At 42.7% G+C, this 15,803-nt stretch overlaps 1 protein-coding gene across 3 annotated transcripts in view; it reads left to right on the plus strand.

The window, feature by feature from the left end:
* Window positions 1-15,114, plus strand: part of FBXO40 (F-box protein 40) — a 58,064-nt gene extending 42,950 nt beyond the window's left edge. For all 3 annotated transcript variants that reach the window (XM_025475802.3, XM_025475791.3, XM_025475780.3), the window contains 3 exons: window positions 6,526-6,558; window positions 7,396-9,315; window positions 11,801-15,114. In XM_025475802.3, coding sequence (XP_025331587.1) covers window positions 6,556-6,558; window positions 7,396-9,315; window positions 11,801-12,016 — 2,139 coding nt within the window. In that variant the 5' untranslated portion in view covers window positions 6,526-6,555 and the 3' untranslated portion in view covers window positions 12,017-15,114. The remainder of the gene's footprint in view (window positions 1-6,525; window positions 6,559-7,395; window positions 9,316-11,800) is intronic.
* Window positions 15,115-15,803: the final 689 nt, after the last annotated feature.

Genomic DNA, 15,803 nt, shown 5'->3' on the forward strand with positions numbered 1-15,803 from the left:
GTTGAAATCTTTATAAATTCCACATGTGAGTGAGATCATATGGTATTTATTTGTCTTTTCTCTGATTGACTTGCTTTGCATAGCATAAAGTTCTCTAGCTCCATCCACATCATGGCAAATGGCAAGATTTCGTTTTTGGATGGCTAATATTCCTGTGAGTGTGTGCATGTATAGCATCTTCTTTATCCATTCATCAGTTGATGGACATTTGGGCTCAAAAAAAAAAAAAAAAGGAGAAAGGGAAACAAGCCATAAGAGACTTTTTTTCTTTTTAATTTATTTATGATAGTCACACAGAGAGAGAGAGGGGGGCAGAGACATAGGCAGAGGGAGAAGCAGGCTCCATGCATCGGGAGCCTGACGTGGGACTCGATCCCCGGTCTCCAGGATCGCGCCCTGGGCCGAAGGCAGGCACTAAACCGCTGCACCATCCAGGGATCCCGAGACTCTTAATAACAGAGAACAAACTGAGGGTTGATGGAGGGACCTGGGTGAGGAATGAGCTAGATGGGTGATGGGGATTAAGGAGGGCACTTGCTGTGATGAGCACTTATGTACCTGGTGATCATTGAATTCTATTCCTGAAACCAATATGTTATTGTAACTATGTTAACTAACTAAAATTTTTAAAAAGTCGTTGAAATCACTCTTTCTGCTAGTGAATATAGATTACAGAGCATCCAATGGAGGGGTGAGACTGATTTTTTTTTTAAGAACATTCTTTTTTTTTTAATTTTTATTTATTTATGATAGTCACACAGAGAGAGAGAGAGAGAGAGAGAGAGAGAAAGAGGCAGAGACACAGGCAGAGGGAGAAGCAGGTTCCATGCACCAGGAGCCCGACGTGGGATTCGATCTCGGGTCTCCAGGATTGCGCCCTGGGCCAAAGGCAGGCGCTAAACCGCTGCACCACCCAGGGATCCCGAGACTGATTATATAGTCTTTTGCACCAGACTGGATGAGTGGTGATGGTGCTTTAGTGGGGATGGAAAGAAATGGATAAAAGTGCTCACTGCCCTTTCAGGCCTTTCCTCAAGGCCTTCCTATCTAACTGGGTAGTAGTTCCTTTGTGACTGGGAGCACAAAATCAACCAGCTTCTAGCTCGGTGGTTCTTAAACTTAAGTGTACAACAAAATCAGCTGGATACAGTAGTTCTGATTCAGTAGGTTTGATTTGGTACAGTCCAATAGTTTACTTTTTTAACCAGTTCCTAGGTAACACTGACATTGTGGGTCAGGGTATCACACTTTACGGGCCATTGTTCTAGCTGACTTGCCTTTTCTTACTGACTTACTCCTTTCTGAGTGAAAAGATACATAGCACCACAACCTGCATCCAATGTTTCTCCCTTGCTAGGATCTAAATCATCCCCTATTTCAGTAAAGAAATATCTATCCCTTAAACTCATGTACCTGGTTCTTCCATCTACTTATATTCCACTTAAACTGCATCCAGTACAATCTAGTTCTGTGTAGATTTTTAAAACTATTGAAGTCTAAATTATAGTAGTTTGACTGCAGTCTCCTCTATCCAGGAAACTTTTAAAATACATTTTGGGGAGAGTGTTTTGACCATAGACTCAATTGAAGTTCATTCTTTTTTAAAGATTTTATTTATTTATTCATGAGATACAGAGAGAGAGAGAGGCAGAAACAGACTCCATGCAGGGAGCCCGACGTGGGCCTTGATCCCGGGTCTCCAGGATCATGCCCTGCTAAACCGCTGAGCCACCAGGGCTGCCCCCAATTGAAGTTCATTTTTAAGAGAAGGGAGTATACTGCCTTTTTCAGACAGGAAGTAAGAATTTAAAGGTGAACTTAGAAGCATAGAAACTAAAGGAAGAAATGGCACCTGGATAAATATACATTGTTTCAGGCATAGAGTTTTGTCAAGTTTCTCCACAGTGAAGAGTTTCTATAATGTACATGCTTTAATTTAGTTGGTTTTCCATTTAAATCTCATAATTTGTATTATATTACAGATTTTAACCCTAAAAAATTACTTTCATATTTGTACTACCTCAAATGCAAAACCATGGGGCCTGGATACTTTTCATATTTCCTCTATTCATATGGGGCACAGTATGGGATGTGGCCCAGAGGAGGACCAAAAAAAAAAAAAATCATCGTGGGGACAAAGGTGCTTCTTATGAACTTCCTATGAATGAAGAACGTCCAGCTCCTCTACCATCTGGAAAGATTATTGGTATAGTCTGTGCCCCAACTGGAGAAAGAGAGGCTCTCCCCTGATGGGTTCTAGTCATGGGCATGATTTGTTCCACATGTCTCTGTGGGTCTCTGAGGGACACAGCATGATATTGCAGAGTACAGCTTGAAACCAGACAAACTTAGGCCTCTTTGTGTTCCACTGAAAGTGGAAAGGGCAATACCCACATCACATGGCCTTTGTGAGGATTAAGTGAGATGTCACATAAAAACATAGTAGGCACTAAAATCTTATTCTTTCTTCCTGACATTCAAAATGTATAAAAGTCACTCAGTCTAGGAAAGTCAGACAAATGCTGTGAAGGATAAAGATCCAGTCACTGCACTAGAGCAGAGATTAGGAGAACGAGGCATCTTATGTCATAAGATAACCAGTGAGATATATATATATAATATTTTATATAAAATCTATATTATATTATATATAATTATATATAATTTATATATATAAATATATATAATTTGATCATCTTAAGGCAAGACCAACTAGCTACAACCTAAGATGACCAATCAAGTATCCAAGTTTGTCTGCAACAAAGAGGTTTCCCAGGATCTAGAACTTTCAGAACTAAAACCAAGAGAGTCCCAGGCAAACCAGGACAATTGTCACACTGCTTACCCAGCAATAACAGACAATCAAGAATTTGGGGGATGTCCCTTTATCTCAGTGGGAACAATTTCCCCTAGATATACAACAAAAGGTTCAGATGTGATTTTTTATGACCGTAGGATATATTTATCTTTCTTCTCTCCTCTACTGCCAAATTCCTCCAAAGAGTGGTCTCCACCTACTTGTGTCTTTCTGCTCAGTACATGACCTCTCTCAAAGTCACTTAATTGGGGTGGCTCCAGAGCTTGGCAAAAGATCTTTAAATAGCATCATTAAAAAACAAACAAACAAACAAACAAAAGAAATAGCATCTTTGTTGCCTGTGTGCATTGTTTTTATTTTCTCTTAAAGGGATACCATCAAATAACTTCAAAGCCCTGGAGAGCAATAGGGCTCTACCGCAAATGTTTCAGCTTCAAGAGCACTGTTCCTAAGAACCATTCTTTATGATGCTGAAGGATAAGAAATGATTGGGCTTAGAATCCATCACCACTGTCCCAGACATATCCCTGGGGCTGGGGCAGAGTTCTCACTACACACAGAACACACAGAACTAGCTAGACCTGCTTTTCCCTTCCCAGAAACTAGTCTCAACTTTGTGACGGAACCAGGCTGGTAAATACGAAGTTGGCCATTGCTGCTGGTAGCTTCTTTCGCATAGCCTTATTCCATTTGCGATCTGCCTCTTCTTTCCCACCTAGAAACCAGTAGGGGACTCTGAGTCATCCAGACTCCATCTTTATTCATGAGTGTTGTTTATGAATAGAAAGCACATGAGCATACTCCCCCGGCCAGGGCACAGGCCCTGCTAATATTGGAATGTGTTTAATGGCTTCCCCCGCCCCTCGAAGCAAATACCATATTTTGAATGGCAAGGGTCCCACTGCACAGCTGAAATGCCACATTTGCTCTGGCAAGAGCTCTTTGGGGGACCTGCCATGAGAAGTGGCATTGTTTTTAATTTTCAGGCAGCATTCAAGACTATTGCTCGCACTTTGCCTTACATCAGGCCATAGTTCTGACTCTTAGCTCTCTAGTCTCTCCTTCTCTGCAGTGATCAATCCAGAACATAGCCGGAGCCTAAGTGAATGTTCAACTGTATGTTAAGAGGTCCAGTAGCTGGACTCTTGCATCTGAAAGATGTCCTCTTGCCTGTTCCTATTCTGTTCCATCTCAGTCCTGCCCTCACAGTCCTTCCCTCTGCTCAATTCCCCCTCTGGCTTTGACACCTTCATTTATCTTCTCCCGGACCCTGAATCTCCTTGATATTCTCACCTGCAACTTCTTACCTGCCTCCTGATTCAGGCTATTAAGGGTATAGAGCTCTCTGCCATGATCCCTCTTTCGCACTCAATAATCCCAGTACATAAGAATCAGATGGGTGATGTGTTAAGGGTGTGAATTCCAGACACACCCCTCACTTAAGTCAGATGTGCAGCAGCCAGTATAGCAATGCTCCCGGATAGAACTTTCTATGCAGATGGAAATGTTCTCTGCCGTGTTGTCCAATAGGGTAGCTACTAACCATATGTGACTACTGAGCACTTGAAATGTAGCTAATGGGACTGAAGAACTGAATTATTAATTTTATTCTATTTTGATTAAATTTAAATAGCCACATGTGGCTGGTGGCTGCCATTCTTATAGTGCAGATTTACAGATTTAACAGCCATCACAGCTTATTCTACTGAGCAAAATGTTTAAGAACTATTTAAATAAGTGGTCCAGGTGATGCTTAAGCTCCCTTGCTGGCAAATTGTGCATAATCAACAAATGCTTATTGAAGAAATGGACGAACAAATGAATACATGAACAAATCAGAATATAATTTCCTTGAGATTTAAGACTGTCTTCCAAAAGACAAAGTTGAGAGGACTTTTCCAAATTAAAAGAGTGTAAAAGGACTTACCAACCAAAATAACAAATTGACCTTAAAGGGATCCTGGTACAAAAGTTAAAAATTTACATATAATACCTAGCAGGAACAAAAGTTAAAAAAAATTTTTTTTAATAGAAGACATTTTGGGGACAATTGGATAAATTTGAACACAAAAATCATATTACATGGTATCAGAAAATTTTTTTTGTTTTCTCAGGTGAGATAATGTTATTGCAGTTACAAAGGAAAATGTTTTTAGTTTTAGGAAATACATGCTGAAGTACTTAGGGACGAGGTGTCATGATAACAGCAACTTATTTTCAGGTGGTTTGGCAAAAATGTGTGTGCATGTGTGTATATGTGTGTGCATGCATGTGGAGAGAGGGGGAGAGAGAAAAGTGGAAAAATGTTAACTTTTGAATCTAGGTAGAGTACATTTGGGTGTTCATTATATATGTCCTTTCACCTTTCCTATATATTTGAAATTTTTTTAATAGTTGAAGGAAAACTCCCCCACAATGAATTGACAAATCCTAGAGTAAAATAAAATTTCAAAACACTAGATTTTCTGACTTTTGGCTGCTAACTCCACCCCACTCACCTCACCCCAGACTAACATAGTGCTAACGTTATGATACAGATTCTGTAGACCAGGTGCTGCAAACTGGCCAGCTACAGACCCTATGTAGGCTTGCCAACACGTTTTTCCTTACCCAAATAGAGGTTTGGTTGTTTGTTTGTTTGTTGTTAGAAAAATTAAATTGGTTGCTAACTTCAAAATTGCAAGGATTTTAATCTTGATACATTATGTAACAAAAACTTTGCAATATAATTAAATATAAAACACTTACTTTATAAGAGCAAACGTGTAGATAATGTCCTATGAGATAAGGACCATTCTAAGAATTTCAGGCATTTAACTCATTTACTCACCACAACAGTACTATGAGATTGGTATTATTATCATTCTCCCTTTACAGATGAAGAAAACAATGAACAAAGTGATAAGTAACTTTTTCAAAGCTTCACAACTACTGACTGCTAGTGCTGGTAGTGCTGGGTTGAATCTTGTACAGTCTGCCTCCTAAACATGCCACCACTCGCAAAAATCTGCATCCCCAGTTTCTCTGGAAAAATCAGATAATCTGGCAACGTATTCCCCCAAGGGACCAATTGACCAGAGCCAAGGAGCTAGATTCTCCTGAAGGCAGGACATCTTCTCTTCTGCTTGCTAGAGTCCCCACTCAGCCTGTTTCTGGGTCCTTGGGGTCTGACCCCTGCTCTAGCCAGGGCACAGCTGAATTCACCATAGTGAAGGACAGATGGTAGATATATCACGGACACTTTTACACTGCCCTGAGCAACCTGGATATCAGATTGTGGACAAGAAGCTCTAGGTGGGAGAGGAAACTAGAAGGTTAACTTGGGCCAGAAGTGTATATGGCAGTGATAAAGAGGCATGGATGGATGGAATGGCAGGATGGTAGACAATGAAGAAAAGTTACACAAAAAGAAGGTAACATGGCTGATAAGATGCCCCATCAGAGGGCAGTGTGGGTCAGTGAGAAGAGTGTGGGCTAGCAAGACCCATGATTCTGTCGCTTAGCAGGTCTATCACCTTGGACAAGTTAGTTAACATCTTCAGCTTCCATTTCCTGGACTATAAAATGGAGGCAATGACATTTACCTCCAGGATGGTAAAAGGATTTAAATCAGAGTATGCAAAGTCTCTTTGACTCCTATTCATATACATAACCAAAATACTTTTCTTACTAATCATTCATATTCATATTTTCATGTTTTCCCCTAGATTTACAAAGCAAGAAGAAATTAGGAAGCTATGGTAAGTACCAGGCGCTTATTGGATCTTCATCTTTCAGGGGTCCAGATCTGGCTTCATTTAGCCTGTAGCCCAAGCAGCTGGCACACTTGCCTCTATGGTTTGATGATATTTGTTGACTTCAGGCCAAACTAGAGACACTAGAGAAGAATCAAGAAATTGACATGGGTTAGGGGAAAAGCAGAGAGCTGAGTAAGATTTGTGAGCAAAGATGTTTAGTAAAACTTTAAAAATGAAAAACAAAACCATCCAGCATTATACTAAATGGCTGACAATTCCTTCATTCAGCAAATTGAGTACCTATGATGGTCCCAGTGGTAGGGATGCAGATGTGAACAAAACTAGACATGGCCCCTGTCCTACGAGCACTGGGTCGATAGTTGGTTAAGTGTATGACAGCACAGACACTCTGGAATGTTACGCTACCATTATGAAGACAATTTGCAAAGAATCACTAATAAAACAGCCTAGTCTCGTGCTATAACAGCGAGTTAAAGAACAGGATGCAGAACTGTATGCATAGTATTAACAGGGTAATAGAAATCACCCATAACCCACAACTCAAAACAATTACCAACAGTGTAGTCCATCACATTCAGCTTTCTCTTTTTCTATTCTAAACACATCTACTATATAAAATGAAGAAAGGCGGGTTGGTAGTTGTTATTTCTGGGTTGTAGGGTTATGAGTGATTTTTGCTTTCACCTCTATGATTTCCTAGATTGTAGAGATTCCTATAATAAGCCTGTAAAAACAGGAAATAAGTCAAAACACAGTCACAGACATGCATAGAACTTCTCTCCCCTGTCCTCTCTCTCTCCTTGCTGTTGGTGTCTCTAGGGCAGGGCGCGCAGGCCTCTGCCTGGGCGGCACAGGCACTGTGAGAAATGCTTCAACCGTCACTGCCACGTGCCTGTGGAGCCTGATGTCTCCTGTCTGGTGATAAACTGCCACCTGTCCTGTGGCGCTACCTTCCACATGTGCAAGGAGGCAGAGCATGAGCTCCTTTGCCCTCTAGAGGAGGTTCCGTGCCTCAACTCTGAATACGGCTGCCCCCTTTCCATGTCCCGCCACAAGCTGGCCAAGCACTTGCAAGTGTGCCCTGCCAGCGTGGTGTGCTGCTCCATGGAGTGGAACCGCTGGCCAAATGTGGACTCTGAAACAACCCTGCACGAGAACATCATGAAGGAGGCCCCCAGTGAGGAGTGTTTGGACACAGCTCTGGCCCTCCAGGACCAGAAGGTCCTTTTCAGATCTTTGAAAATGGTAGACCTTTTCCCGGAAACTAGAGAGCCCACTGAGGAGGGACCTCCCGTGAACGGGGAGGCCGGCCGGGAGGAGCCGGGAGGAGCGGTGGGTGGGCCCCATGCCGGCTTGGTCCCGCGGGGACCTCTGTCAGCCGCTGGTGGACAGACGGCAGAACTGAGTCAAGAAGAACGAGAGGCCTTAGCCAAAACCAAAGAAGGGATGGACCTGGCCAAGTTTGACAAGTGGGAAAATATATTCAGCAAAGAACACGCAGCCTCTGCTTTAACAGGCTCATCAGCCAACTGTGAGGGCAGGGGCGGGGATGGCCCCGAGAAAGAGCAGTCTCCCAGCCACAGTAACGGGGTCGGGGCCGGCGAGAACACTCTCCGAGAGACAGAGGCACGGGGGGAGCAGAGGCAGCGGGACGTGCCTGCAGCCCTGGAAACAACGGGGCTCGCCCCTTGGCAGGATGGGGTCCTGGAGAGACTGAAGACAGCTGTGGATGCAAAAGACTACAATATGTACCTGGTGCACAACGGGAGGATGCTCATTCACTTTGGTCAGATGCCCGCTTGTACGCCTAAGGAGAGAGACTTCGTTTATGGCAACCTTGAGGCTCAGGAAGTGAAGACTGTTTACACCTTCAAAGTTCCCGTGAGCTACTGTGGGAAGCGGGCTCGCATTGGAGATGCCATGCTGAGTTGTAAACCAAGTGAACACAAGGCCGTAGACACTTCGGATTTGGGGATCACAGTGGAGGACCTTCCCAAATCAGATCTCATCAAGACCACCCTCCTGTGCGCCTTAGAAAGAGAACTTAAGGGTCATGTCATCTCTGAATCCAGGAGCATTGACGGGCTGTTCATGGATTTTGCTACACAGACCTACAGTTTTGAGCCAGAACAGTTTTCCTCCGGGACGGTGCTGGCTGACCTCCTAACTACTGCCAACCCGGGGGGGCTCCATGTGGAACTCCACAGTGAGTGTGTGACCAGGAGACACAACAAGAGTAGCTCTGCCTTCACTTTCACTTGCAACAAATTCTTCAGGAGGGATGAATTCCCCCTACATTTCAAGAATGTCCACACAGACATCCAGTCATGCCTCAATGGCTGGTTCCAGCATCGATGTCCTCTCGCCTACTTGGGATGTACATTTATTCAAAACCATTTCCGTCCCCCAGGGCAAAAGGCAAAAGTGATCTATAGTCAGGAGCTCAAGACCTTTGCCATCAAGCCAGAGGTTGCTTCCGAGCTGAGTGAGAGAAAGAAGAACAGCCATCTTTCAGGTCATGGAGGGAAAAACCAGAATTCTCTAACCAGCTTGCCCCTGGAGGTTTTGCAGTACATCGCTGGGTTCTTGGACAGCATCAGCCTGTCCCAGCTTTCCCAGGTGTCTGTGCTGATGAGAAATATCTGTGCTACTTTGTTACAAGAAAGAGGGATGGTCCTCCTGCAGTGGAAGAAGAAAAGGTATTCTCATGGAGGCACCTCCTGGAAAGTCCACAGAGAGGCAAGTAAACCCTCATTCATTCATTCATTCATTCAACAACTATGTAGCAAGAGCTTTCTATGTGCCAAGCGCTGTACCAGGCACTGACATCATACTAGGTTCCTGGGAATAAGACATAATCCCGGAACTCGAGGAGGTCAGTCTAGTAGGGAAGACAGAGCTATAGATACACAAATGACGATACAGATGGTGATACCTGCTTATCTCTGTGGATGTGCCTGCATGTCTTCTGTTTGCTCACATGGTTTACTCTCCAACCCTGGCCACTGGGACTAGTCCTCCAGGAGGCTAATCTCTACAGGCTGCCTCAGTCAGCAGCCTTGCCCTCCAGCTTCCAGTTGGGCTAATTTAGTGGGAGGGTGTCAGTGGGAAATGGAAGGGAGGAAGAGTGAGTTGACATATCCATTCTCTGGCCCCCTCCCTGCGTGCATTCTCCCTTCCATGACACTTAGCACTGGCCATGATACTGAAGGTGACTGTATCAGGTGACCCTATCCACACAATTACTCATTCTTGGTTCCAGTGACCTCCCTTCTTCTTCCCTTTCAGGACCAGAGTATTAACATTCTAGATTGTTACTAGCCTGGGTACTGAATCTTATCTTGTGGCTTTCCTACCCCCTGCCCACACATCTGTATATCATTTTTTTAAATTTTCTTCAAATTACCCAATTTAAGTGTGCCATCTGTTTCCTGCCTGGAGTCTGATACAGTATGCTAACAAATTCTTCTCAGTCCCCTATCAACTAATTTAAAAAACAACAAAACAGTTTTTGTCCTTATTAAGGACATTTTGAAATTCTAAAATAATTCGGTCCACTGATCTCTTCAGGTTCAAATATCTATTTATTTTCTCAAAAAATTCTGCCGTATAAATCAAATAATCTTTCTCTGTGGAAAAATCTTATTCCTTTTTCCCAATCAAGTTATGTTTGCTGAACTGCATCATAACTTCTATCAGTTCATACCATATAAAAGTGGAACTCCTAATTCATCATATACGGGATATCCATAGCATCTTTTTCCATGGAAAATATGTTGGTAATAAGAACCACAAATTGATGATACCCATTTAGGTCAATAATTCCATAATCTCACTGTTAAATTTCTTCCCCAAATGTGTGTGCAAACTGGCACTGAGGAGTTAGAGTTGTTTACACCTATTTTCACTGATTATGTCTAAAATATCTTGTATGTTTTCCATTATTTATTCCCTGAGCAGTCTTCATCAAAAAATAATTATGAGACCCCCCCCCTTCATGTATCCAGGCCTGCATCCATGTGTTACATAAACACTGACTGCCACCCATCCACATATTAGGGATTAAACATGAATAAGACTGGGATCTGGCTCCCAGGAACTCTATGCTCTAGAACTGTCCAATATCTTTCTCTTTACAATCAGATGCAAATAATATAATTTACATATTAGAAATTCCATTATGTTTTGGCTCATGTTTGCTCCCAATTCAGTGATTGCTGACCACTCTTGAATATCATTTGAGACAAACTAATTTCCTTTTAGAAAGGATAAAAAAGAATTTAGTTAGAGCTAAAGGATGCTTATATTAAAATGGCTTTTTAAAGTAAAAACAGAAATAGTTCTAAGATCCCAGGAAACACTTTTATTACATAGGAACAATGATAAGAAACTGAGGGTGAAGTCAGGTTGAAAGGGTATCAGGCTATGCCCATACTCATAGCCAGATTTTAAAACTAGTGACTTTGCCACCACATCGTAGGTGGAAAGGCCAAAAGAGGTTTGGGTACCAAACACTTAGATTTCTCCTGAGGTTTCTGTTCTAGTGTGACTCTTCTCAGTTAGGATACTTTTAGCTTCAAGCTGAAAGCAACAGAAAACCAACTTAAAATGGCATGAATAGTAAAAGGAGCTTTGGCCCAAAGGTAATGGGTCAGGTACAGTTTGATCTAGCAGCTCAAAAATGCCCCAGAATGATCTTTTTACTTTCTATTTCTTACCACTACTTCCTCTCTAGTGGTTCCATTCTAAGACACAGTTCTCCCTCGGTGGTCCCTGGTAGCTGCCAGTGGCAAGTAAGACTAAGGCTGACATTTCCCAGTTCAAGTACAGAGGGAAAAAGAGAATCTGCTTCTTGATATCTCAAGCAAAAGTCCTAGGGTAGAGTCTCATTGGCACTAATTGTCCTGATTTGAACCATGTGTCTTTCTAGAACTGATCACTGTTGCTGGTGGGAGGTGGTGGGTGTGTGTCAATATGCAGATTGCTGTAGTCATTTCTACACAATTGCGTGGCTGGCTGGGAAGATGATCAATTGGAAGGGTGAACTAGGAATTGGATGCTGGAGAAAGAGCTAACAAATGCCTGCCTGCAGCAGCCACTACACACTCTCTGAAAGCTAAGAATGTGAAGAACAAAAAGGTTATTTCCTTATACTCTTCGAATAAAGCTGGCCTGAGGATATTGTTCCAATGTTCACTTTTGAACTTCCATGTTTTCCTAACAGATCTGGCAATTCAGCAGCCTCTTCTCCAAAATCAAGAGCTGGGAGTTTAATGAAGTTGCCTCCATGTCTGAACACCTGAAGGCCTGTCCTTTCAATGTTGTAGAGCATAAGACTGACCCAATTCTTTTGACCAGCATGTGTCAGCTCCAGGAGCAGCCCCGAGAGAGCTTAGTCACCACCTTTAGAGCCAGACCACGAGGAAGACATGTCTGCTAAAGATTCAGGTGCCACCATTCTTGGATTCGCCCTCTGAGTTACTGAAAGTAGGACTGAGTGTGATTTTGAGGACTTTCTTCTGTAAACCGCATATGTGCTTACCTAGGTGTATTGGAGCATGCACTGCCCCAAATCTGAGCAGTTGCACAAAGTCTAAGAATCTCCTAAGTGATGGCTTGTACACTTGCTTGAAGGGCCATACTGATAACTTATTTCCTTCCCTCCATCCCCTCATTTGTTTCCTAAAAGAAAAAGTCTGAGGAGAAAATAGGTAACTTGAGGCCATTTGAAAGATGAGCCCAAGTCTTATGAGAGACCAGTGAAATTCTATAACCAGCACAGGCCTGTGCTTTTGTGGAGAGCATTTGAGTTGATGAGCACTTTCAAATTTATGGGGCAGGAAGTGCCCGAGTGGGGACGGAGGTGTGTTCCAGGGTACCCAGGGTGAAGGGCACACAGTTTGATGGTTCTGGAGCTGGGGTTGTCTCCACGGTTAAATCCAGGTTTTCTTTTAGTCACTCCACTGCCTATAAGCCCAGGAAGGCCAGCACAGCCCAATAAAATGGAGACCTTGGCCAAGCACAGCAGCCTCAAGGGCACTGCAGGCCAAAGAACAAGAGGCAGAAATGAGGTCACAGAGTTTGTTGTGGAGAATCTTGGCAAACAACATGCAGAAGGACAACCTTGCAAAATGAGGAAGAGTCCAAAGGAGACATTGTATTAATGAAGAAAATTAGTACCCAAAGCCACAAACCACTTTTAAACATGTCAAAAATGACTTAAGAGTCAAGGTTCCTTTCTTCTTAAAATTATATTCTAGGTCTGGGTTAGAGATAGCATAGGTACCAGCCTGAGCTAGCTGAGACGATCTCAAGACCCTAACACCAACTTCGGTGTCATGCAAGAATGCACAGGGTAGCCCAGAGAGACCACACACTTGGCCAAGTCCAGGCAAGCCTCACTGCAGTTCCTGTGGCACCAGCAACCAGGTCCCAGATACCACTTGAGTACCCTGTTGGGGGACCATGGGAAGGAACACACCTGAACATAGTTGTTCCCTGTAACTGCTCCTACCTGTTGCTGTCATGATTCCAGTCTGTCAGAAATGGGGGATATTGTTGGGTTTTGGTAACAGTGAATACTCATGAAAGCAAGAGTAAAATACTTGGTAGAAACTTCCATCCTCTAAAGCAGGGTTTCTCAGAACTACTGACATTTTGAACTGAATAATTCTTTATCATAAGAAACTGTGTCCGGTGTGTTATATTTAGCAGCATGCTTGGCCTCTATCCAATAGATACCAGTAGCACCCACCCCCCGCCCACACACACACACACACACACACACACACACACAGCTGCAGCAACCAAAAATGTCTCCAAACATTGCTAAATATCCTCTGGGAGTGAAATCATTCTGGGTTGAGAACCACCCTACACAATGTGATACCAGTGACAGTACCTTAGGATAAGGTACTGTCAGTAAAATCCTACATAATGATCAACAATGGTTATGATGCAGTAAAATCCTACATAATGATCAACAATGGTTATGATGTTATGTAGTTCTTCTTTATTTACTAGATAAGTTTTAGACAGATGTCATTTTAAGTTGGGAACCAGATGGAGCTGATTGCTTGGTGTGGCTTTACATCCTTAAGTCATGTGCAAAAAATATATATCCTTTCAGCTCTCTCCAGATGTAGCAGAAGCCAAACACATTGAACTATTTCTCTTGTGTTTCTTTCCCTCTCACTTTACTCAGTGCCATTTTCCCATCAGTCCTCAAAGCAAGTAAGAAGGGAAAAGGAGGACAGGTATTATGGGGAAGCAGAGAACAAAGAATTCAGCCAACAAAAAGAAAAAGAGTTTAGTCAATCTGGATGCTTATTGTTGCATGGGTCTTTCTCTGAACATGGTCCAGAGCTGGTATAGATGAAGTAGCTGACACTTGTAAGAGGAAACAAGGAGGCATTAGAGCAAGTCCCAGAGTAGAAACATGCTCATCTTTTCATTATAGTACACTACTTGGTACTAGTAGGTAATATCACTTTGTTTCTTAATCCTTTTTGCTTGGTTTATATTTCACATTTGTATATAAGGCACCATTTTCTAAAAATACAACTAGAGTGTGAGCTGTGATTTTATTCAGTGAAGATGAGTAACTGGAAATAACTAAGGGAGAAAAAAGGAAAAGCCCTCCAGGTAGGTATCAGTTCCATTTGTTTTGAATCTAGTTCCCTCCTATCTGGAGAAAGAAAGCTCCTGAAGTCCGTTCTGTGTTTCTTTTTTTACTAGAAAAAGAGAGAAAGGGAAGCTATTGACTAAGAGAGATTAAAATCAGGGGCTGCTGTTAAGTGGATGAGAAATAATAGAAAAAGCAAGAGAGCAGAGGATTTTCCTTCACAACCTGGGCAGTGCAGGGTCTGGGAGAGCAGCCAGGAAACTGCCTGTACAACTCTGTGCAGTCAATCTTTATTTTCCTAGTTGCTGCCTTTGGAGCAATATTGAATTGATCAACATCATCAATTTTATGAGATATCTAATTGGAGATGTTCCAGGAAACCAGGTACTACCGGTATCCACTGGTCTACACAAATAAGCACATTTTACGGTGAGAGGGTATTTGGAGCAAAAAGGAAGCCTTCTAGAGAGAATGCGGATCTCACAGAAAAATGACTGGATTCATGGGCTGAGGCTGCGGTGAGTAGTGTGAGCAGCAGAATTACCTGACAGGCAAGACAGCTAGACATGGCTTCAGATTAAGAAGCAGCTGAGGGGAGTGGACAGGGAGGTGTCTATGAACAGACACTTTAACAGGCAAGTCAATCCGGAGTAGAGACCAGCCAGACTTGGGGGGTGAAGTCTGTAGAACTGAAGCAGAAAGGAAGTTTCCGTCTTATAATGAAGCGAAAAGTGAGAAGCAATGTGGAACTTGGAAATGTAACAGGAAAACCACCGTGAGAGTCTGATTTTTGTGTGATATCAAGTCAAAGTGAAGTGAAGAAAGATTGTGTATATCTGTGGTGACTTACCTCTGTATGCTGGAAATCCCAATGTCTCTAGAAGCAGAAATAAAAGCTGTTTTGCACTCTGGAAGGCTACCTGGGTGAATCTTGTTAAGTTAGGTCTAAAGACAGATTTATGATTCACTGGCACAGAAGTCATTGTGTAAACAAAGGAGTGTGTGTCTTAAAGAAAAACCAAGGAACCAGATGAGGGATGTAGTGCTCTAGGCACTTGAGGAGCTCACCGATTTTATGAAGTCCTAGAGCAACAATGGATTTCAGTCACTAATCCTCCTTCATCCCATTGCTCCTCCTTCATCCCATTGTTTTCTTCATCTTTTCCCCAAATCCCTGACTTCTACTTTGATGTTGCCTATAGGATGTCCTATTAGACCTTGCTAAACACGATGGCCTGGGGCTGGAATAAACATAGGACACCCTGGCCTCTCATTCTTTCTCATCCCCATAATTTGCTTGGTGATTTGCTTTTTTGCCCACCACTAGCTGTCCAAATGTACTCACCTCTTTTTCTATCAGCCTTGGCCCTGGACCACACAGAATGTTCACGAGTTTCTTCTTATCTGTCTTCTACTTGGCCGTCAATAACAGTCATCCAGCTACAAAGAAGCCTGAACTTTCACTTGTAGAGGCCACTGTCTCTGACCCTCAATCCTCGTAACACCTCATTGGAGTATGTGGTCCTTTAGCTTTAGTCTTTTTTTCTATTCTTTTTCTTTTTTCTTTTTTAATTGACAAAATCTCCCTGTGCCTCCTTTCAAT

The sequence above is a fragment of the Canis lupus genome, chromosome 33, assembly GCF_003254725.2.
Source record: "Canis lupus dingo isolate Sandy chromosome 33, ASM325472v2, whole genome shotgun sequence".
NCBI classification, from domain to species: domain Eukaryota; kingdom Metazoa; phylum Chordata; class Mammalia; order Carnivora; family Canidae; genus Canis; species Canis lupus.